Raw genomic sequence first — 25,128 nt, forward strand, 5'->3', positions numbered from 1 at the left:
TACTGACAGACAGTCAACATCGACAACCGTATGATTATAGGTTCCTAGCTTGGAGAAGGCAAATATTGAATGTGGAGCGGTAAAACATATTTTTGACCCCCCAATATTCCCTCTAACGTGCACCAGTTGTATACAAATATACACTATTAAAAACCAAACTATAATAATTAATAGTAGGATTCACTTATCCGTTTGATAGCAAGAACAAAAAATACCAAATCACTGAAAAGATATTTAGGACAATAATTTTAGTGTAACACTCTACTTACAATTTGTCTTTTGAAGGAGCAAAATATGATGTCATTACCCACAACGGTAAAGAATGAACTGATTATCCATTGACGATGATAGTCGACTTAAGACTCATAAAGGTGAGTGAACACTAAATGATAAGAAGCTTTTAAAGTCAAACGAAACAAGTTTCTGGTGATCAAAATGTGAAGGAAATTATTGAACCAATGTATGCATATATACTTTACTAAGCCCTATGTTCACTGGTTGTACATTTATAACAAATCATTTACGAATAATCGCAAAACAGATTGTTTTATTCGGGTATATTTTGTCGAAAACGTTGCCTGTTAATTAACTTTCGGGTTTTACTTCCAAATTTAATCAATCGTATCCTTGATAAATTCAACTCAGAATCCTCAAGCACATGTAAAATAAGTGAAAGTATAGAACGATGTGTATTCGGTTTTTAAATATTTGCCGCGCGTTCATATTTGTTAATCAAACTTTGTCATAACTGTTATCAATTTTGTGTTTTAAAAGTTTCCAACAGAATCAGTCAATACTATAATTCTTCCGTCATTGTCTCCCATAACGGTTTTCCCATTGGCATTTGAGTTGTGTGCTTGTCGAATTTTTAACGAGAGAGGTCATCATTAATGTCACTGCATACGGAAAATTAAGCTACTGGCAAAATAGAATACGAGAAGACAATAATCCAATAACAAAAAATTTCTCAAGATTAAGATAAAATAAAACGAATTTATTTTTAAAGAAAGTGTATGCACACGTGTCTTATAAGAGAAATTAGCGATTCAAGTATATACATATATATACGTGTTCATTTTTTGTATGACTTTGCCCCATTGCGAAGTTAAATAGACATTTATTTTATATACTTTGTTTCTAAATGAAATGTCATTATTTATTTATTCAAAATAATTAAGTATGAATTTATATACAAGATATATTTATATTCATTTACCTGTAAAGCTTTACCTAGTAACCGGATGGATATGTATAGCTACTGCTGTGGTGTGTCCCGATTCGTCGCAATGGACACTGAGAACCAGGGCACGCTGTAATTCCTCACTCCCGTCATATAACTGCCTTTATGATGAGTCGACTGCAACATTTGTAGACTTCTGTACCAGGACACCAGATTTCCAAAGACCTGGTTAGTAAATGTTTAGTTTCAAATGCATGCTAAAAAGGATTGCGGTACCCTTTTTGAACGAGTTTATTAAAGATGTCAAGACAAATCATACAAAATTGAAACTTTTCAAACAGTAAGCAATTGATATATAACTATGTTAACTTTCCAGAATCAACTGATTGAATTTAAGAAAAAGAAAATGCAAAAAAACAAAAGAACATAAAAACAAGAAAAAAAAAATCGAATTCGTAAAATAGCATCGTTTGGAGAATTTGTAATTATCTCAAAAATTAAATTTTGAAGTATGACGTATTACTCAAAGGTTACAGGAATGTATACCCTTCCGGATCACATGCGTCACCATCCTAATTGGATTTTTTAAAAAAGTTGTCCGTTAAGTATTTTCTTGACTTTTATGTGTCTGTCCGTGTTTTTTTTCTTTTCGACATTGGTTTTTTTTGTCTTTATCATATTATTTTTTTTTATCATAGCAAAAACAGATTTTTAAAATCTGGAAGGTATTGAGGTTTTAGAGAAAGTCAAATAGTTAAGACAAAGGATAAACTATTATTTTCTTACATTTCAGTTGAATATTTAGGAATTTTATCTTTATATGTAATATATATGCCAAACATTGTTAGAACAATAAAAAAAAAAAACAAGATAAATGATACGAAATTTCAGTTCCATCTGAAAACTATACATATGCATTTATAAGGCTTTTAACTCACTTTTGTTCAAAATATAGACAACCTTTTATTCACGTTTACATTATGACGCAACAGACCTTGAAATAGTGAACACTGCTATTTAAGACACCTTATTCGTTGGATAACAATTTTGGTGGATTTGTTGGTACAGTGGAATCCCAAATTGAAAAGTTAATTGATTACAATTTTCTATAGGAATATATTCGGACTTCGGTAATTTCGAAGTACGAAACATCCATACCTTTTGTTTGTGATTTATATTAACTAATCTTAAATGTAGGGCAAGCAGTTGTGGAATTTATTCCTTATTTATTAATATTAAAAAATTATTTATTAATATTAAAAAATCATTTTTAATATTAATAAATCTAATTTTTAATAATAAAAAATCCTGTTTAAAAATGTTTGAATTTTTAATATTAAAAAATCATTTATTAATATTTAAAAATCATTTATTAATATTAAAAAATCATTAATTAATATTAAAAAATCATTTATTAATATTTGAGATTTGAAAAGTTAAAGATTCGACTTTAAGTCGAAATTTTAATAAGATTTGAAATGTTAAAATTTAGACTTTGAAAAAAAGTTCAATGCCAATTTTATTTTTACTATGTCCCTAATACGCTTCCGTAGTATCCAAATTTCTACTGATCTTTTTTTAAAATTTATTGTAAAACTTAATTTATATAAAAAAAAAAAAAAAAATGGTGAAGTGGAAGCTAATTATACATTGTTAAAGTTTGTGATACACAGCGTTATCATCATAATAACGACCTAAAAAATACAATTTATTAAACAAGAGTTTATATAGTTTGTTCTTATGTTGTGCTAGAAATGATAACATCACTGTCCAGGATTAAGGGGTTGAGCGCTCCCATAAATGTTTAATGTTTAACCCCGCCACAATCTCTATGTGCCTGTCCAAGTCATGAGCCTGTAGTTCAGTGGTTGTCGTTGGTTAATGTCTGTCATATTTTTTTCGTAAATTGTTTTGTTATAAATTAAGCCGGTTAGTTTTCTCAGTTACATTGTTTCATTTTTCATATCGGGCCTATCATAGCCGACTTTACAGTATATATTTATATGCCCCACTAACGATAGTAGTAGGGGCATTATGTCTTCTGGTCGGTGTGTCCGTCCGTCCGTCCGTCCGTCTGTTCCGCTTTAAGTTTTTGGTCAAGGTAGTTTTTGATGAAGTTGAAGTCCAATCAACTTGAAACTTAGTACACACGTTCCCTATGATATGATATATTTAATTGTAATGCCAAATTAGAATTTTGACGGTCCACTGAACATAGAAAATGATAGTGCGAGTGGGGCATCCGTGTACTATGGACACATTCTTGTTCTCATTGTTGATGGCCGTAATATTGCCTATAATTGCTTACACCCACTTCATTTGAACTTTGGTGGATAGTTGTCTTATTTGCAATCATACTTGATGAATGTCCTAAAGTTATAGCAGGAACTTTTTGAATGTCTTATTGTTATAGCAGGTACTTGTTGAATGTCCTATAGCTATAGCAGGTTCTTGTTGAATAGCCTATTGTTATAGTAGGTACTTGTTGAATGTCCTATAGTCATAGCCGGTACTTGATGAATGTCCTATAGTAATAGCAGGTACTTGATGAATATCCTATAGTTATAGCAGGTACTTGTTGAAAGTCCTATAGTGATATCAGGTACTTGATGAATGTCCTATTAGTATAGCAGGTACTTGTTGAATGTCCTATAGTTATAGCAGGTACTTGTTGAAAGTCCTATAGTTACAGCAGGTCATTGATGAATATCCTATAGCTATAGCAGGTATTCATTGAATGTCTTATAGTCATAGCAGGTACTTGTTGATTGTTCTATAGTTATAGCAGCTACTTGCTGAATGTCCTATAGTGATAGCAGGTACTTGATGAGTGTCCTATTGGTATAGCAGGTACTTGTTGAATGTCTTATAGTTATAGCAGGTCATTGATGAATATCCTATAGATATAGCAAGTACTCATTGAATAACTTATTGTTATAGCAAGTACTTGCTGAATGTCTTATAGCTATAGCAGGTACTTGTTAAATGTCCTATTGTTATAGTAGGTACTTGTTGAATGTCATATACATGATATAGTGATAGAAGGTTCTTGTTGAATGTCCTATTGTTATAGTAGGTACTTGTTCAATGTCCTATAGTTATAGCAGGTACTTGTTGAATGTCATATATTCATAGCAGGTACTTGTTGAATGTCCTAAAGTTACACCAGGTACTTGTTGAAAGTCGTATAGTTACAGCAGGTACTTGTTGATTGTCTTACAGTCATAGAATGTATTTGATGAATGCCTTATAGTTTAAGCAGGTACTTGTTGAATGTCCTATAGTCATATCAGGTACTTAATGAATGTCATATAGTCATAGCAGGTACTTGTTGAATGTCCTATAGTTAAAGCAGGCCGGTACTTAGTAAATGTCCTACAGTGATAGGAGGTACTTGATGAATGTCCTTTTGGTATAGCAGGTACATGTTGAATGTCCTATAGTTATAGCAGGTCATTGATGAATATCCTATAGTTATAGAAGGTACTCATTGAATGTCTTAAAGTTATAACAGGTACTTGTTGAATGTCGTATAGCTATAGCAGGTATTTGTAGAATGTCCTATTGTTATAGTAAGTACTTGATGAATGTCCCATACTCTTAGCAGGTACTTGTTGAATGTCCTATACTCTTAACAGGTACTTGATGAATGTCCTTAAGTTGTAGCAGGCACTTGTTGGATGTCCGAAAGTCATAGCAGGTACCTGTTGAATGTCCTATAGTTTTGGCTGGTACTTGTTGAATGTCCTATTGTTATAGCAGGGACTTGTTGAACGTTCTATAGTAATAGCAGGTTCTTGTAGAATGTCCTATTGTTATTGTAGGTACTTGACGAATGTCCCATACTCTTAGCAGGTACTTGTTGAATGTCCTTTAGTTATAGCAGGTACTTGATATATGTCATTAAGTGATAGCAGGTACTTTAGTTACAGCAGGTACCTGTTAAATGTCCTTTAGTTATTGCAGGTACTTGTTAAATGTCCTATAGCTATAGCAGATACTTGTTGAATAACCTATTGGTATGGTAGGTACTTGTTGAATATACTATTGTTATAGCAGGTACTTGTTGAATGTCATATAGCTATAGAAGGTAATTGTTGAGTATCCTATTGTTATAGTAGGTACTTGCTGAATGTCTTATAGTCATAGAATGTACTTGTTGAATGTCCTATAAGGATAAGAGGTACTTGATGAATGTCCTTTAGTTATAGCAGGTACTTGTTGAATGTCTTACAGTCATATCAGGTACTTGTTGCATGTCCTATAGTTATAGCAGGTACGTGATGAATGTCCTATAGTTATAGCAGGTACTTGTTGAATGTCTTACAGTCATATCAGGTACTTGTTGCATGTCCTATAGTTATATCAGGTACGTGATGAATGTCCTAAAGTCATAGCAGATACTTCTTGAATGTTTATAACAGTATTTGTTTTAGAAAAGAACAAATGATCCTATAACGACTACTTCATTGGGTATTTTTAAAACTTTCTGACATAGAATTGAATAATATTTTTTTTTCTGTCTCTCCAATTGTATAAAATCTACCTTTATTTGAAAAAAACCTCTAATTTCACATTTTATTGATATATTTACAGGTGCAAGTGTTTATGAACAGATACATTTTGTAATTTCTTGAACAGAAAAAACGTAGAAAAAAAGTATATTATGTAATAACAATTATTTATCAAAAAATGAAAATTCAGATTTATTTAGACGAGTGCAATTAAATGTGAACAAATAACATAAATACAAAATATAGGACATTTCGTAAATAACAGTAAAAATCAACATTTGATATATAAAACTAAATTTGATAACTAAGACTAAAGCTATGCTAGAGGCCGCATCAGCTTTATCTAGTGTACAAGGCATTACTTTGACTGTCAGACGAAGGAAAACAATAAACAATTGTTCTTTGCATCGGGTTTTGTGAAGTGAACGTAGGGAATTCTTATTATGAAATCAAGGTATTTGCGTGTTTTGTCAGTCTCACATTGGTTTCAAGTGATTGATAAGTGATGTATGGATTGATTTACATATATTGCTTTAATTTTTAGTCATGGTTACACATACACATAGATCGTCTACTAACCTTTTCATGTAGTACCTTCACTATATCAATATATTTAATTTTGCTGAAAACTTTTTCAAATAACACATTCTTTTGCAAGGCTACAAATTTATCATCAGAGGCAACATTGATGGGATTGAGTGCGAGAAGAATAGATTTCAACCTATCAAATTCTGGACTAATGGTAGTAACGACTGTATCCTTGAAAAAACGCACTGTAATGAGCTAGGGCAAGTTATCCATGATGAGGGAAGTTCTACATCAGACAGAACATGCAGATGTGATTATACAAGAGGGTTTGCTTTTGTAACTAGTCCGAAACAAAACTGTTTCTGCAACCCTTCCCTAGACGATTGTTCCTGCTTTATGAAACCATGCATCAAGTTTCAAGTGATGACACCTGGTAATATTTCATTTTTTGAATACTCTGGGAAAGTGTCGAATACATTTTTTTTGTATATAAACCAGAACTATTTCATTCAAATGCAGCAAGGTGATAACACCTTTCATCGACACCTACTGAATGAATTATATTCAATAAATAGGTGTAAATGATTACGTTATGAAAAATAACTAAATTTCACATTGTTTTTACTTGCGCATGCTTTAAAGTGACATATAGCACAACCGTCTCCCAAGAAGATATGTATACAGAAAGTGTATCTTGAATTTATTTATTCACTGGAAAAAATAAGATTGGGCGATACTTGTTCTCTATGTTTTTGAGTTCGCCTTTTTATAAAAAAAAAAATGAAAATCCTCCTTCGTGATGTCACAGACAATCTGTGTCATCAAAGCTGTGAAATATTAAAATTTTGTGAAAGTCTTTCTTTTTACGCTGGAAGAAAGTATTTGCTTATTGCTATCCTATGATGTTTTATTTTAAGTTAATTTACAGGTCCAAATAAAAAAATGACATGTATATTGTTTTGTTTTTGTTTATCTCTTCTTTTTTACTTTTTTACAAATACAAACTCTGAAATGGTCAGATCGCCCCTCCGTTTTATAAATCTAAATTGGCCACTTTGAAGTTATTTCATGAACCAATATGCTGTAATCAAATTGTCATTTTACTTCTAGGATCCTCAGGCCTCCATATCCCCTTCCACTCTCTTAAGTTGGAAAATGCTTGCGAAAATTAGTTGTTTAAAGCTTCAAAGTTAAGTTGCCTGACAGTAAATATACCAATATTTTGTTTATATACATTATTAATCATCATACTCCATCTCAATAGACAATATTGCAGTACTTCCTGGTTATAAATATCTATTCGCATTGTCCTTAACCTTTCCATTCGCTATAGTGCGATCTACGATAAAGTCATTTTGGTAGACTACTTGAAAGCTGTGCGAGATAACAACAAAAATAAAAACGATCATGTAAAAACCAATGTACTTAATATTGATATTGATACTTTTAAGAATAAGAATTCCTCATTGGATTAAAAAAGTTTTCGAAAGATAAAAAAAAAAGAAAAAATTAAACTTATGCTTTTTCAGTGTTAATCCGTCGACGAGATATAACCAAGTGACTGTGTTGATTTGTGTTAGTTGTAGATATTTTCAATGGCATTGATTATGAAGATTGATACACGTACATGATGTGTTTTAACTCAGAAACAATAAATCTCAACTAGTGCAGTTTTAACGATATGACAAAAATTTCTTAATCAAAGGAAGACAATCGAATGTTGTTAACAAACAGTGAGAGAAAGACACCAAAAAGTCATGCAAACTCATAAGTTGAAGATGTTACCGCTAGCTTAAGTGTGTGAACATAAATATGAATTATCATTGGTTTATGCTTTTCATATTTTTCCTTGCGGCAACTAAAACATTTAAACATTAATTTCACTTTATATCAAGAAATTTAAATATTATAAATGCCTAAGTAAACTGATGTAAAATTGTGAATACATTCTATTGTTAATAAATTTTTAACGATATGTTTGTTTCAGCATGTTCAATATGTATAGAAGATAAGTTTATATCCAATTTTGTATTTACTAGATTATAACTGCATAAAGGCTACAGATTGGACTGGTATTTTCAAGTGTCCTGTAATCACGAAAACAATGTAAGAAGGAAAATATATTCGAAAATGAAACTATAACTAGTTATAAGCGCGAAAAGATAAAAGTCAAACGATACGCAAACGATATAACTTAAAAAAAAAGAATAAAAACATTAACAATCAAAACATACCCAAAATAGCTACAAAGTTAAAGCGAAATGAAATGATGTAACATTAAAACAGGCACAATTTGAGAAAGAGAGAGAAAAAAAAACAATTAAAAAGGAAATAATTATTGCATTACTCCCCCCCCCCCCCAAAAAAAAAAGATCAAAACAAAATGATTCAGTTTTATTTGGTAAATTTGCTACCTTGGGGATCTTCACCCAGAACTTTTTGAGGCAATAGGTTAGCGCTCAGTCTGAGAAGACTCCCTACAACACATCTTTAAATTAATAATAGTTAACATATTGACTTAGACCGAAAATGGTAATTTTACATATGGGATTTAATTGGCATTATTTAACAGAAACCAAAGCATTATTAAAATGGATAGTATACCTATATTAACATCCTTGTTTAATACATTGTGAAAGTGAAAAAGGAAACAGTAGGCAAATGCAAAAACTAATATCCAAACGTTTACCGTCATTTATTGTATTTTAGTTCGCAACCACAAAATACAAACATTGAATAATTTATTAAGGAGCTGTAGTTGCCAGTCTAGTAATATGATTGTTAAATTTACCGTTTGTGCTATTTTGACTGAAAGACGGGTATGTCATGTATAGCAGGAGACGCTTAACCTATCGACATACCCGTTATCGCTCCTTTTCGAGTTCTTGTGATTTCCTTAAGTTTTGATAGATACCTTGAATAGGATCTTTATAATCGATTTACTAAATTTAACATCGCTAAACTACTATCCTAAGAAGGGAGAATATGATTTTCCTATTCAACAAAGGTATAAAAAAATTTAACTAAAACATAGATATAAAAGTTATAATTTAAAACAGAACAGACTCAAATTACAGGGAAACAGTTCAGACACAATGTTGCATCGATCTTAAAGCATAATCTTATTTGTATTTTGTATGCATCGTGTATAGGACAACCAATCCACCAGTAAAGAAAATAACAAGATGTGCAACACCACAATCAGGTATTGATTCTGAGAGAGAGAGAGAGAGAGAGAGAGAGAGAGAGAGAGAGAGAGAGAGAGAGAGAGAGAGAGAGAAAAGGGATAGTCAAACCTTTCTAAGGCATTATTTAGCTTTGTTCGGACTTACGGTTTAACATTAATATTATTTGTAATCAGTAATAATAGTAAAAAATGAGAAAAAAAATTTAGACAAGTAATCCTTTTGTAATGGACAGTGTATGGAATTTACTCGTTATTAAGCAGAGGAATTAGTCCGTGACTCATTTTTTTTTATTATTAGGAAGCATATTAATACCCAGTCTGTCATAAAACCATGCAAAACAGTCCACAAGTGGGATCAACAGATTTGGTTGAAACTGTTTGTACTTAAAAACAAAATTGTGAAAGTATCCATCAAAAAAATATGTCATCTGGTTGCCATTTCGTTCAGTTAGGAGATGCTGTAATGTACCGTGAACCAATTTTCCATTGCAGTAGTTTTCTATGAAAATGACAAATTTCTGCACCCTAAAACTGATGAATAAGGAATACAATGAGCTGAAGAATGATTATTTATTGAATAATCATGTGTTGTAGCTTTAGTAAAATTGAGAATGGAAACGGGGAATGTGTCAAAGAGACAACAACCCGACCCATCAGTACACAAATTACAAGAAACAGTTTATGGACTATTTCCCTTTAATCCATTTAAAAAATATTTTCAGAAAATCATAAAAAGTACACATTTTTACAACTACCCAGGCTTTGGTCTATTAAAATTATAAAGACAACTCCCATTGTTTTTTTTTTAATTGGAATAGTTAATAATGCATTTTAGCTATCAAACTTGCTGGGGTCTCATTTAAGTACATTCTAAAATTCTACTCGAAAAATTGCCTAAATTTTCATCACTGAATCAATGAATTTAAAAAAGCAATAAGTGGATAATTTTGAAAATGTATGTGTTTCTTTTTTAAAAGCACTATAATATTGAACAAAGTAATTCAAAGTAATAATGAACATAGTAAAATTGCAACGTATGATGCCATACATATGGATATCTATGGTAGAGAATGAAATAATCCAGTAAAAATGCATTTTAAAAAATCTTAAAAAAGTGTCTTTTTATCTTTAAATCAAGTATTCTGCTCTTGATACATTATAAGTATTTATATATTTCCCTTTCGTTTCATCAAGTAAAAGTTCACAAAGGGTTAAAATTGGCCCTAAGATTTTGATGTGTTTTCTTATCATGCCAAAATACTACAACAATTTCCCCTAGAAATAGTTGTGATATTACTATTAGTACAAAATAACTTCATTTTGGCAAATCACATTAAATATCACGAAGTATTGACTCCTTAAGTATGCACTATTTGTGTTGTAACGTCAGTTTTGGTCAAATTTTATAATAATTCTCAACAGTTTTGTGCATAATTTACTTTGGACTCCACAGATGATCCAGGAAGTTTTTGTGTTTAGGCATTCAATATCATTATTTGCAACTTTTGGTTACAGAACATTTTTGATCTTAGGTTGTGGCCAAGGGTTTTCTTAAGCTTTTAGGTCCGAAAAAATCATCGTATTTTGACAATATATCCACAAAGCAGCTGATTTTGAAGCCATAAATGTACTCGTACGAAGAAATTTATTTTAACAAAGAATTAAGGCTTTTGAAATAGATCCATTTAAGAACCAAATAATGGCCATTTTGAAATGTCATGTTGAAGTTGAAATTCAATGCCATTTTTGACCTAAAGCATACCAAGGTGAAATAAGCGAATTTCTAGACAAACTAACTTGTGGTTTCTTTCTATGATTCTGTTGAAAAATGACAAAATTTGCAATTTCTGACTACAAAGCAATAAATTCTAAATATCACTCAGTATATACATGGAGTTTTAAAGTGTTTACAAAAAAAGAGAATCAATAATCTAACTAGGTGTAGCTACTAAACAAATTACGGTCACAAAAAGTATTGATGTTTATGTGACCAAAGGGGATATTCTAAATAAATCCGATTATATGAACAGACTTCAAAAATAAGTTTTGCTGTTATATTCTTACTAAAGTTAACTCATCAAAATCAAACATTTTTTAAATTGTCATGATATGCTTGTTTCTATGGAATAGTTCTATATCTATTTTTTTGTGACCATTAAGAATAATGAAAGTTAAACGCTAAAGGATGAACAATGAAAATGTTCCTACAGTGAACTTTGAAATGGTTATAGAGACTGTTTCATCATTTTAATACTTGGGTTGTGTTCTTCATCAGATGAAAAGCTGCTGTTTACACAAAAATGAGACATGTATTTTCTTAAAGAAGAATTAGCTGTCAAATTCATGATCACTGATCTGACTTCAATTCTCATATTTAATTTATAACATACTAAAACGTTTATCCAAATAACTAACAGTCCAAAAACTCAAAAGAAACAATAAAGAATGCATGAAGTTCTAATAATGTATAAGAATATCGTGCGTATTTTAGACTGGACCTCATTTAATTAACCATAGAGATGTCCGCCGAAAAACTGACGACAGTCTTACTACTTGATATGAGAATAAATATAAATAGACAGACGAGCACCTGGAATTGTGTAATGACGATTTTTCTATGTCTATTTGATTTCTAGTTTAAGGTTATAACAATCGTCGTTTCACCTGTTTAGGAATGATTTTTTTGGAACGAATCAGTCATCGAAATGGTTTTTCCTTGTGGCTACCTGGCTTGTTCATTTTGACAAATTAAAAGTTGCATGAATGCGGATTCAAATGAGTTGATGTATTGACTTGCAAGCTAATGATGCATTTACAACGTTCTTGAGCTGATTTTGACAAAATTGAACCAAACTGACAGCTGTTAGTGAAATATTATTTCTAATTTCAGCAATAATTCTAAGAAGATAAATGACAATATCATCTATTCTGACCTTTGCAGTTCTTGTCTGATCAATTTTGTTTTCAAAGTTTCTATCTATCTATTGTAGTTTTCTAGATAAAAGGCAAAAATGCGAGCCCGATATTGTTACGATAATATATGACTGTGTCCGGATGATGCTACGAGACGGAAAAATCGCATCATGCTAGAATTACGCTGCTACAACGAGTATCACGTCTTTGCAGAGTTATTTCCACGACTTTGCATGCTCGGCGGACGTTTACTATATGTATGGGAAGTTTGTGGGCCTCCGCTCTCATTTTCATATTGCTTTTGAGGAGGAAGCACGTGTAAAATGTGCTATAAAGATGTACTACACCTTTTCCTATTGCAAGGTCAACGAGGCATCCTTCAAGTTCAGATGATAATGGCCCTGCTGAGGAGAAGGAACATGAGAATGAGGAGACGTAGGACTGTCTTGGTCAGGCCATGGCTTTCTGATGAAAGGAGGTTGCATTTAGGAGACTTGGATCAGCTAATGAATCAACTAAGGATTGAAGACGAGCATTCCTTCTTCAACTTTGCGAAAATTGAACCAGCTTTGTTTGATGAGCACAGAGTTGGTCCAAGAATCAGGAATGCAAAACCTTACTGTAGGACGGCCTTGGAGTGCGGCCTTAAATTGGCAAATTACGCTGCGATTCCTCTTCAGCATCAGTTTAGAATTGCCTTCGTTCCCATCAGCATTCTCGGGTCTGAGGTCTGCTGTGCCATCAGAAAAGTTTACAAGAATGTAAACTCACAACTCCTGAGTAGTGGAGACCTATAGCTGAAGAATACAAAAACAAGTGGAATGTCCAACATGCCTATGGCGCTCTCGACGACAAACATGCTGCTATTAGGTGCCCACAAAACTCAGATGGCAGTCTTTTTATCACAAATGTAAAGGCTTCTTCTCTCTCGTCTTCATGGCACTTATAGACGCATAGTACACGTTTGTGTGGGTAGACATCCGTGGTTTGGGCTCCATGTCAGACTTTCAGATAGTTAATGAGTCGGAGTAGAAGGAATATCTTCAAGATGGCAGTATTGCATATCCAGAACCAGAGCATCTACCATTTGATGACAGCGATATGCCTTACTTTCTTCCTCATGTTCTTGGGGATGATGCTTTTGGTCTGCGCACGTTTCTCATGAAACCTTATTCTCAAAGAGGCCTTACAAAAGAGCAACACATCTACAACTACATAACTTCAAGGGGTCGACGTGTAGTTGAGAATGCTTTCGGTATTTCAGCCCAAGATTTCAAGTTGTTCTGCTGACCGCTTTGCAGATTGGACCTGCTAAAATACGAGATGTAATTGAATCTTGTGCGAGTCTACATAATCTTATACCAACACGGTATCAAGCTCAGCAAAAAGCAGTTCTTGACCAAGAAGACGATCAGCACAAACTGATCCCTGGAGCATAGAGAAATCAGGTTCACATGCCCGAAATGGATACAGTATCTGCACCCAACCGTGACAGCACGGCAGACAAGAGACAAACTTAAAAGATTGTATTTGAACAGTCCTGTTTGGTCAGTACCATGGCAGGAAAGGATGATCAGCTTCCTCTGAGTTGTTCCTCAGGTGCAGACAGCTCTCTGAATGTCTTTGTAGAACCCCTGCCACGACAACCTCTCCTTTTTCCTCTCATGGCTGGCTGATATGACTACACAGACGTTCAGAAGATAAGAAGAATGGATGTGAAAACTGCAGTATTTTTAGTTGAGTCGATGACGTTAAATAGTCACAGGAGCCTCGTCGCGAGAACGTACCGTGGTCCTTTTGATCATAGTGAGAGCGCGGAAATTTCAGTAGTAGGCTCGCAGCACGGACGTAATAATATCGTAGTTTTAGCGAATCCGTCGTAGTACAAGCGTGAAACAATCGTTGTTCGAACATGAGGGTAGCATAGTCAGTCTCTACTACGCTGAAACCGCCACCACTATGCTCCTTCTACGACCTTGATACGATACCAATACGACTATTAAACACCATAATCTAGCTACGTAAATTTTGAGCATGTTCAAAATAGTCGTAGTTTTATCACGCTCTACCAGGAGCAATGCCAACCCCATTACGTTGCTCATACGCCCCTGAAGTCCTCGCAACGACCTTTCGAAGATCTTCCACGATCTGGACGATTTTGTTAGATCGTAGCGCGGTCTTCGAAGGCCCCTTGAGGAAAAACGCTGGTGTTTACACACAACTTAGACATGATTCTTAGATCGTCAAAATTTAGACAAACTTAGGTGATTATCTGAATTAAGTCTGAACTGAAAATTATAGCTTTTTGTACCTTTTAATTTTAAAAATCCTTAAATTTGACAGCAATAAACCAAACTAGCAATTAACTTGGCATTCTCTAAGACCAATATATAATTGAGATTTCTGTAGAGTTATATAAAAATCCAAGTTGATTTGAAAAAGTTTAAGAAATTTTACAAGTTGACATTCTGAATTTAGTCCGAAATGAAAATGTTAGCTTTTTTTTTTAGCTATTAACTAAATCTTTAAATTTGACAGCAATGAACCAAACTAGCAAACAACCTGGAATTTTGTAAGATCAATATATAGTTGAGATAGATGGGTTGATTCAGACCAGTCGAGACTAAATTTAATGGTCAAGATTGAGTCGAGACTGGTGGAGACCATATTCAGACTACACCAAGATTATCAAGTACTCAATCAAACTTATTAAGTAAAGTTGAGATCAAAGTTGAGTACAGTTAAGTACAGTTAAGTACTGTCGAGATTATGTCGAGTCTTGTCAAGTAAAATCTGTTCTCGACCTTACTCGTCGAGCACAAAATATGGTCTTTTCAGACTTAGAGCAGTGTGTAGTGAATGTATGTCGAAACTGGTGGAGACCATATTCAGACTACACCAAGATTATCAAGTACTCAATCAAACTTATTGAGTAAAGTTGAGATCAAAGTTGAGTACAGTTAAGTACAGTTAAGTACTGTCGAGATTATGTCGAGTCTTGTCAAGTAAAATCTGTTCTCATTCTTGCTCGTCGAGCAGAAAATATGGTCTTTTCAGACCTAGAGCAGTTTGTAGTGAATGTATGCCGAAACTTTTTGAACGAGACCTTCAAAATATATTTCTGTAAATTCAAATATTATTGGAATATGAATAACATAACAGATTTTCAATGTGCAACGTCTACATAATTGCGAACACGGCTCAATTTCAACCTTGACCAAAGGTTATCTGTATAATGCTACTGCATAATTGTATCCAAATTCAATAATGATTAAATATGCTAAAGCACTTACCATCAGGACTGATGGTCGGAGGGACAAACAGACGTAAATCATTTATATATTACAGGCTGCAACCTGGTGCTGAGGGGGACAAAATTCAAACAGATATTGGATTAATGTCCAGGATACAACATTTCATCCTAGACGTTAACTAACCAAAAATATTCATCCAGAGGTCGCCACACGATCTCCAACAAACTGGGAAACCCCACACCTTGTGGTTTGCTCTATATGGCCCATACTGCGACATGACCTTAGTTGAAATTTCATTTTTGTAGTATGTTCAATAACAGTATAATTTAAATTTTCTTTAACTAATCTTATATTTGGAATGTTCTCCATGAATATGAAGTGATATTATCATAGGTACTTGGGGACAGGACAATTTTTTTTAGCCCACCCCTTTTTTTTCCCAAAATCAGTTAGTTTATTATTTCTTTTACTTTCAATTATTTTTGCGTCCTTTGCCATGTTTGTGTTATATAATAAACATAAGTATACTTAGAAGTAACACGTATCTACTGTTTACCATCAATTACGAGTATACTATCCAAAGCGATCACAAATAATACATAGGAATATATAGTATACATGATACGACGGGGTAGGGCATTAGGGATAAAATGAATGGTGCACTTAATTGGTCTATTAATGGTACATACATACTTTTATATAGTTTAGAGGTGTGGATCTGAATAGTGTATCATATAATGCGCATGGACACAGCTAAAATATATAGGGTGTGCTCAAATGTTCTGTCATGCTGATTAAGAATGTACACATGGTTTACAGGTAGGGATATGGTCAGATTTCTAGCTATTTTACCATTAATGGTATGTAGGGACGAGGAATGTCCTCCATTGTGAACTAGAAAGGTTTTAGAAAGGAAATTAAGATTAACTATGTGTAAGAGATACGAGGGCACCGGGCATGACCTGCAAAGGTCTTGACTGTACTGTGACATGTTATTGCTTACTTCCACATTATTTTAACTCTGGTGGATAGTAGTGTCATTGGCAATCAATGGTGACATATAAAAATTAATTATTTTACCTTGACCTTTTATTTGACCTTATAGGCCAAAGTCAAGGTCCTCATCCATGGTACGCGATACATCTTATTGAGGTGCTGAACTTGTTTTTTTAAATACAAAAGCCTATGTCAAAGGAGAAAAAAAGGTATGCTCCGGACAAGAAAATGTAAAAAAATCAAGTATTTTGACCTCGGATCAAGGTCAAGCTCATTTGACGATAGTGATGTTATGCTATACAATGTCTTATTGTAATACACCTTCATGGCATATATCATAAGCCAGTGTCAAAATATGAAAACAGTTGTCATGTTTAAATACACTGATTATAGAGAAAAATACGTGAAAATTACACATTTTTATTCCGTTTTGTAAACCCCAAAATATAGCGATACTCAAACTATAAAATTTTGTCAAGTTTCGAAGGACGAATAATGCTCGTAATAAAAATCAATTCAAATACCAGCGCAACATAACCATATCGAGCATATTCAGAGCAACACAAATTTGACATTCAAATGGATATTTTTGGAAATTAAGCCTTTTTCAGAAGATGGCGCTGCAAAATCTAAATATAGCCTCAGATCAAATTTTAAAGTTTGAACTTTTTTTCTTTTGACTATATGTGCAAAATTTCATTACATTTGAAATTATTTGGTTGACATGTCATGTGGACCCACTAATAAGCCTTTTGCGTGGTTTTATCAAAGACTGGTTGTTAAAAACAATTATTTTTTTCCATTTGATCTTAAAGTTTCTTTCTATTATACAAAATTGGTTTTTCCAAGTATAATCCTTACAAAATTGTTACAACCTGTAGCATGTATAAAGCTCAGTGACCAATACTTTTTATATTATTATAAATTATGTATTGGAAAAAAACATGATATACACTACATTTGGGCAATTTCTTTTAAAAATCCATCGATTTTAATTAGAGTCTTGATCTTCACTAACATGTTATAGATTAAGTACAAAATACAACTTCATATCTATAAATCGATACTTGTTATTCAGCTAACTTAAGCTTCTAATATTTTTATGATGGTGAAAGTTAAAAAACTTGAAGTCAACTTTTGCACCTTTGTTTTGCTAATTTAAAATAAATATACTGTCAAAGCAAGCATCAGAATAAAGTAATACTGAGCTCTCCTAATTATTTATCTTTCAAAATAATACATTCATTAAAGTTTAAAAGGTAACGTTTTTTTTTTTTCACGGCACTTTTCGTTTAACATGAAAACATTAACTATGATATGTATTTTTTTTAAATTAAGGCTTGAACAAGTTCTCAGAAATGCAAATGGTTGTGAAAAGGCAACCTGCCATAGCAGTAACAGTACTAACTGGAATCAGTAAGTATTTATTCTAAAATATAATTATGAACAGAAAGAAAACATGAGTCAAGGAAAAATCAACAACATTAAAACCACGAACATACTCAATAAAACCCTTTAGAAGGTTTACATAGAAAATTAACATGATCCTAATAAAGAACAGAGATAAAACAAGAGAGAGAACTTAAATCCCGTGTGCCCAGGGAGTGTCGGCACTTGTAGCTTCAGTCCTATTGCCTCAGTCTTTTGATAGATCAATGATATGAAATTTATTACCCGATGCGATTAAATCCTTCACCTAGCTTTTAATTGTTAAAAAAACAAAGTCAAATGCCACTTAAGATGTACCAGGGAAGAACGTCATCTATAGATCATATACATATTATTTTCTTAATCTTATAATACCATGTTCGTGGTTATGTTGAATGTTTGACCTTTAAATACCAACATAATACCGATACATATAAAATGATCCCATTCAAAGTAAGCAGCTGTATAGCATACAGGGTGTACTACTTTGTTAAAAAAACAGCATTGTTTCGGATATTGAAGTTTCAATGATCATCTCAAGGTTTATAGTTTATTTTTTTTATTTAAGTACTATGTTTTTAATCACCTGCGTTAATATGTTTAGATCAAATAAATTTAACTTTTTACCTTTTGGCTCAATAATTTGTTTGTAAGCAGAAATCTTAAGAAGATATATAATCGAATAAATAATGGTGAAATTCTGTGTTCTGTATTCCTTTTTATATTTAAATGAAAATATGCGGACAACAGACGAAAACAAATGTTGGTAACAATGATACATGGCGGTTGAAATTATTCAAGCTATATCTTTTCACAGTTATTAGACTAAAAAATAGCAAGAGAGAAGAGTTTAAATATACCCAGAATGGCAAACCTTCCTATGTTACGAATATTTGATTTGAAAATTATAAGCCCAGTATTTGGAGTTTTTTATTTTATTTTTTTGAAATACTAGGGATTTTCTACCCCCAGAAATAGATTACCTTAACTGTATTTTGCCAAAATTTTGATTCCTCAATGCTTTTCATCTTCGTACTTTATTTGGTCATTTTAACTTTTTGATTCGAGCGTCAATGGTGAGGCTTTTGTATACGAAGCGAGCGTCTGGCGTACAAAATTTTAATCCTGGTATCTATGAAGAGTTCTTTTACAACCACTGGGTCGATGCCACTGCTGGTTGAGTTTTCCCCCCAGGGTATCACCAGCCCAGTAGTCAGCACTTCTATGTTGACATGAATTATCATGATATTGTCATACTTATCAATTTAATCCTGGAATTTATGATGAGTTTTTTTATAACCACTGGGTCAGTTTGTATATGTTACAGATGGTGGACGTTTTTGACTGTATAACTAGACTGGTAGTTAGCATTTTTGAAAATTTACTGGTCATAAAACTTTAAAATCATTAGAAATACTTTTTAAAAAAATTTTAAACACAGGAGTGTTTATATGGCCTAACTAAATTTGAAAAATTTTATTTTAGGAATTTTTGGTTTCAATGGTTTTCAACTCCTTAATAGGTTTGGACCCCTAACATGTTTACCTGCGTCGCTGACGGCTGAAGCATTTCTAATAACACCTAGACTCCGTCCGTCTTTCCATCCGTCCGTCTTTCCATCCGTCCGTATTTCCATTCGTTCGTCTTTCCGTCCATCTTTCAATCCGTCCGTCTTTCCATTCGTCCGTCTTGCCGTCCGTCCGAACTTCCGCTTAAAGAATTCGTTCGTCAAAGTTTTCTTGGCTTCATGAAAGAGAATGATTTTATTTTTAGTTATGCAGTTTGATAATTAATAGTTGTAACGAGTAAGAAATTTTTACAGTGTATGGTTTTTTCATCACTCATTGTACAAGAAAAATTCAGTGATTCAGTGATTTCTTGGCTTCAATGAAAGGGAATGGTCAGTTATTTATGCTTCAGTTTACATGGTACTCAATCAATTACATGGAGCGACGCAGTTCTAGACTGGGTATGGTCTTGTTTATTTAAGTTCCAATTATGAGATTTTTGTACAAAAAACGAGACTCGTACAAGATTAAGAAACAAATGAGATTTTTTTAGTTTTTTAATTTAAAATATCAAAAAATCACAGTTGGAATTGATCTGAGGATGTTAGAACAACATAGGAATGAAGACTAAAAAAATTACCAACAACACCTTGAGAAATCCATGAAAAGAACAAAAAACGGGAGCGGATCTCAGGTGTTCCGGAAAGGAAATCAGTTCCCGCTCTTAAAGTTGAACACATTTTGTTGCTCATTTTGCAAAAATATCCGGTTAAAAGTCACATAAATAAGAAGGGCGGGATGGAGCAGTAGATCATATATGGTGCAATGTGCGGCACGTTTATCCGAAAATTTAACTTAAACAATTTATTGCCAGACATGTTTATATTCTCTTGTGGAGAGTTGTCGCATTGGCAATCATACCACATCTTCTAATTTTTATGTTTTATGGTTCATAATGTGTGCTCAAAAGAAATGTGACTAAAAATGCAAATTTAACTGTTGATGTTCTTTTTGGTGTTCGTATCAAATATGTATAAAACGTCATTGTTCTTACATACTGGTCAATTTTACTATTTTAATAAACGTAATTGTTTACCAGACCTCTCTTTACTTTTGAAAACATATAAGGGTAAATGCAGGTTTTGTTCAAAATTTTACATCACTGGGTTGAAATAGCCTGTAATTATTTTTAAGCCGCTACTCTCTCTGTGCATGATAAATGTTTTCCAAATTTATTGAACGATAATGCTTGACTTTTCTGTTTTAAAAAATGAATTTTAAGTCAATAATAAATTTAAATGCTTCTTATTGTTTTGCAGGTGTAATTTTGATTATAGTCCTCTGGAAACGGGGTAAAGAAATGATAAACTGTTGTAGTAAGTTAATAATACATGTATATAAGATTTTATCTGTTCTGTAATACTTTCTAACGCTAAACAAATGTTCGTTGTTTATTGATATCTCATCAAATATTGTCACGACTTTCATATTCTAGGTAATGGATTTAGCACTGAAACGGCCGTTTTTATCTGAAAAGGCATACAAAATTGATATTTAGTTTATAATTACTGTTCATTCTTTTAGGGAATTTTCAGACTTAAGCACTGCAGTAAGTTTATTACAGTTCAGACACATCATTTGCAGGCATTAAGATCTGTTCGATGCTGAATTGCCTGAAAAGCTACAGAACATAACTAATTTGACTGCAAGTCAAAAGCAGTACTGAATTTACCATTAAACTGATATCTAAAAGATAATTTAATATAAAAAAGAAGATGTGGTATGATTGCCAATGAGACAACCCTTCACAAGAGACCAAATGACACAGAAATTAACAACTTTAGGTCACCGTACGGCCTTCAACAATGAGCAAAGCCCATACCGCATAGTCAGCTATAAAAGGCCCCGAAATGACAAATGTAAAAGAATTCAAACGAGAAAACTAACGGCCTAATTTATGTACAAACAAATGAACGAAAAACAAATATGTAACACATCAACAAACGACAACCACTGAATTACAGGCTCCTGACTTGGGACAGTCACATACATACGGAATGTGGCGGGGTTAAACATGTTAGCGGGATCCCAAATCTCCTCGAACCTGGGACAGTGGTGTTAAGGTACAACATAAGAACGAACTATAAAAATCAGTTGAATAAAGGCTTAACCCATCAGAAGGATACAAATAGGAATTCATTTAACAAAAACAAGGTGTGGACGTGGCCGGGTACTTATACATCCCAACACCAAAAAGACAATAAGTACATTTCTGAGAGTGCTCGCAGTTACTGACAGCTAGTTCAAAGCCAATAACAAATAATAAAAAAAATCATGCATCTAAGACTAAATAAACCCATTTCTAGACCCAATGTAACGAGTTCAGATTTCTCAGGTGAAGTGAAGATCACAATTGTGATTCTTTGTTCTCAAAACACTAAGAAATAGTCTTTAAAGAAACAGAAATATGTGTACATATTGTTGAATTCAAGTTAATGGGAAATACACATATTTAGAGAGCAATGCATAACCATGCCTAAATAGGAAGGGTAACACTATGATTATATGTAACAACAACAGTATATTCAAAAGAAAGGAAACAGACTAAAAGTGATAATAACACTGTAAAATAAACAAAGGCTGAGAAACAGAAACTCGATTTAACGCAAGGTACAGTTGGATGATGAACAGAGCTTAATCCATAATATCATTTATGCATATATTATCATACGTATGAAAAATATACAATAAGTCATAAGTGATGAGTCTATATCATACAAAAGAGACGAAGCACAAATTATAGATGTATCTTTTAAAACCCTAAGTAGTTGATAGCTCCTAAACCAATAACAAATAACAATTCAACCATGCTTATCGAACTTTCAATTTTGCAGGAAATCTTCAACAGATGGAAACTGACATTGAGAAAAAACTGGACGAAAAACTGATTGGTAAGAAAAATGGTCACTTTAAATTTTTAAATTCAAGTATACTTCTTTTTGAACAATAGTCACATTTATTTTGCAAGTTTCGACTGGTTTCTTATATACAGTAAAATTATTTACAATATTTATAATGTATTTTACGATCAGATTAATTACAATTTCGTTCCATCTTATGTTGACTCCACGTCAAAACAAATAGTACGATGTGTAATATTTTCTATATGTGAGCCTTCAATATCAAAACCCATAAAACTAAAAGAGTAATAATAAAATCAATAACAAGACTGACCAGTACAATAATATAAATGTCAGATAGTGCATTCATTTCAAATTGTAATATACGATTTTGAGGCAAACTTATTAATAACAAACTTGATAAGTATAATATTAAAAAAACAAACAAACTTAATTGAAACAAAGAATTTATTAGACTGAGTGAATGTTTAGCGAGAAAATAACACCGACAAGGAACGATATACATGGATAATCCATGCACACATAAGAAGATCTGGTAAGGTTGTCAATGAGACGTATTTGAATTACGTAACGTACTAACAATCAAAATACATTTTGTATCTTTAAGAAACCTGTTCTTAGATTTATTAATATATATTGGCACCTTTCGTGAAAGCTGTATAACTTTAAGGTTGTTGTAGCAGTTTCAGGCTATTAAATTAATTATCATTGTCAATTGAAAAAGATAATGTGTAACGTACTCTCAGCGGTATTTGACCCTATGTTTCTGATATATTATGGCAACTTTATCTTCATCGTTTACATGAACAGCAACCAAGACAACTCGGTCAACAAGGTTATATACCAATATAGCATTAATCCATTGACATTCTTAGGACTTGTTACACTGAACAGGGCGTTTTATTGATTTAAGATGCAACACAATACATAGTGCACATAAGCTGTTTTATTTTGCAGTCATAAAGAATGACTTACAATATAAACCATGCAGTCACAGCAGTAGAAAAGTGTCTCATGATACGACTTTTACAAACTCTACGTTGAAACTAATTATATCTCGAAACTCTACTATATATCCATCCATGTAAAGATTCTCTATTACTTTGTATTCTATCCAACTACATAGTAATAATAACACTTTAAAAGAAACTTAAGCTGAGAAACAAAATGCTTTTAAAGACTCAGTTTAATGCAAGGTACAGTTGGATGATGAATAATGCTTAATCTATTATTTCCGGTAGGCGTTTATTATTATACGTAAGACAAAATATACGATAATTCGTAATTGACGAATGCATATCATACGAAAGTGATAAAGTACAAAATATAGATGTCTCTGACTTGTAAGTGATACGTTCCTAAATCACTCTTTTTCCAAATAACAATTCAATAATGTCAACTCACTGTGTTTTGATATTACAGAAAATCGTCATATGATGGTAACTGACATTGAGAAGAAAGTGAACGAAAGACTCATTGGTAAGGGAAATGGTCACTTGGAATTTTGAATTACAAATATACTTCATTTTAAGTAAAGTCACACTTACTTTGAAAGAATTCGTCTGGTTTCTAAATTACAGTAGGATATTTATACATAAATATATAATATATATATATCATATAAATAATGTACGTTTCGTACAGATAATTCACTACTGATCGGTCTAGTGTTGCCTTTACAGCAAACAAAAAGAAGTACGATGAGTTATATTTTCTATATGTGACCCTTCAATATCAAAACCTATGAAACTAAAGGTAATAATACTAGTAATAATAAAACTTACCAGTACACTAATGTAATGACCAGATAGTGCATTAATTTCAGATTGTTATATACAGCTTTTAAACAAACATAGTAATAACAAACTTGATAAATGTATTATTAAAGCACACACAAACTTAATTGAAATAAAGATCTTATTAGATTGAGTGAATGTTTGGAGAAAAAAAAACACTGACAAGATCTGGTATGATTGCTAATGAGATAACTCGGAACTAGTTAACTTTCTAACAATCAGAATGTAATTTTATCTCTAAGACACTTGTTCTTAGATTTATAAATATATATTGGCACCATGTTCGTTAAAGCTATACCAATGAGGTAGTTGTAACAGTTTTTGTATTATAAATTAATTATCATTGCAAAAAAAAGGGTAATGTATAACGTACTTTAAGCGGTATTTGCACATATGTTTCTGTTAAATTATGGCAACTTCGTCTGTACCTTATACATGAACAGCAACCAAGACAACTCAGTCAACTATGTTATATAGAAATACAGCTTTCTTTAGCCGAGTGATGCATTTCCTCGTCGTTATTCTCTAGATTTGGGTTGCTCTCCCAATGATTTCAATATAATGGAACTGACATATAAGTGTCATAATCAACTTGTTGATTTATCAATCAAATGAACTTAAATATAGAGCATATCAATGCATCGTGTATGATACGATAATGTGTAAAATATTTATAATTATTAGGTCACATATGAGAAATATCGTATTGCACGCCATATATAAAGGTAACAGTAGTATACCGGTGTTCGAAAGTCATAAATCGATTGAGAGAAAACAGATTCGGGTTACAAACTAATATCGAGAGAAACACATCAACTATAAGAGGAAAACTAAAGAACAACAGGAACACTGAAGTGCAACAAAAACAAACGCCAACATACATAGAAACGAACTATTTGATAA

At 32.5% G+C, this 25,128-nt stretch overlaps 1 protein-coding gene across 3 annotated transcripts in view; it reads left to right on the forward strand.

Moving 5' to 3' along the window:
* Positions 1 to 25,128, forward strand: part of LOC127715358 (uncharacterized) — a 55,357-nt gene that overhangs the window by 17,370 nt on the left and 12,859 nt on the right. For 2 of the 3 annotated variants that reach the window (XM_052221389.1, XM_052221390.1), the window contains exons 2-10: positions 286 to 371; positions 1,225 to 1,408; positions 6,353 to 6,655; positions 8,262 to 8,328; positions 9,375 to 9,427; positions 17,911 to 17,988; positions 20,828 to 20,884; positions 22,403 to 22,459; positions 23,852 to 23,908. In XM_052221389.1, the coding sequence (XP_052077349.1) occupies positions 345 to 371; positions 1,225 to 1,408; positions 6,353 to 6,655; positions 8,262 to 8,328; positions 9,375 to 9,427; positions 17,911 to 17,988; positions 20,828 to 20,884; positions 22,403 to 22,459; positions 23,852 to 23,908 (883 nt within the window). In that variant the 5' untranslated portion in view covers positions 286 to 344. Of the gene's footprint in view, positions 1 to 285; positions 372 to 1,224; positions 1,409 to 6,352; positions 6,656 to 8,261; positions 8,329 to 9,374; positions 10,255 to 17,910; positions 17,989 to 20,827; positions 20,885 to 22,402; positions 22,460 to 23,851; positions 23,909 to 25,128 lie in introns of those variants that run through there. The other variant, XM_052221391.1, reaches the window with a different exon arrangement.

This window comes from Mytilus californianus, unplaced genomic scaffold (assembly GCF_021869535.1).
Source record: "Mytilus californianus isolate M0D057914Y unplaced genomic scaffold, xbMytCali1.0.p SCAF_9, whole genome shotgun sequence".
In the NCBI taxonomy this organism is placed as follows: domain Eukaryota; kingdom Metazoa; phylum Mollusca; class Bivalvia; order Mytilida; family Mytilidae; genus Mytilus; species Mytilus californianus.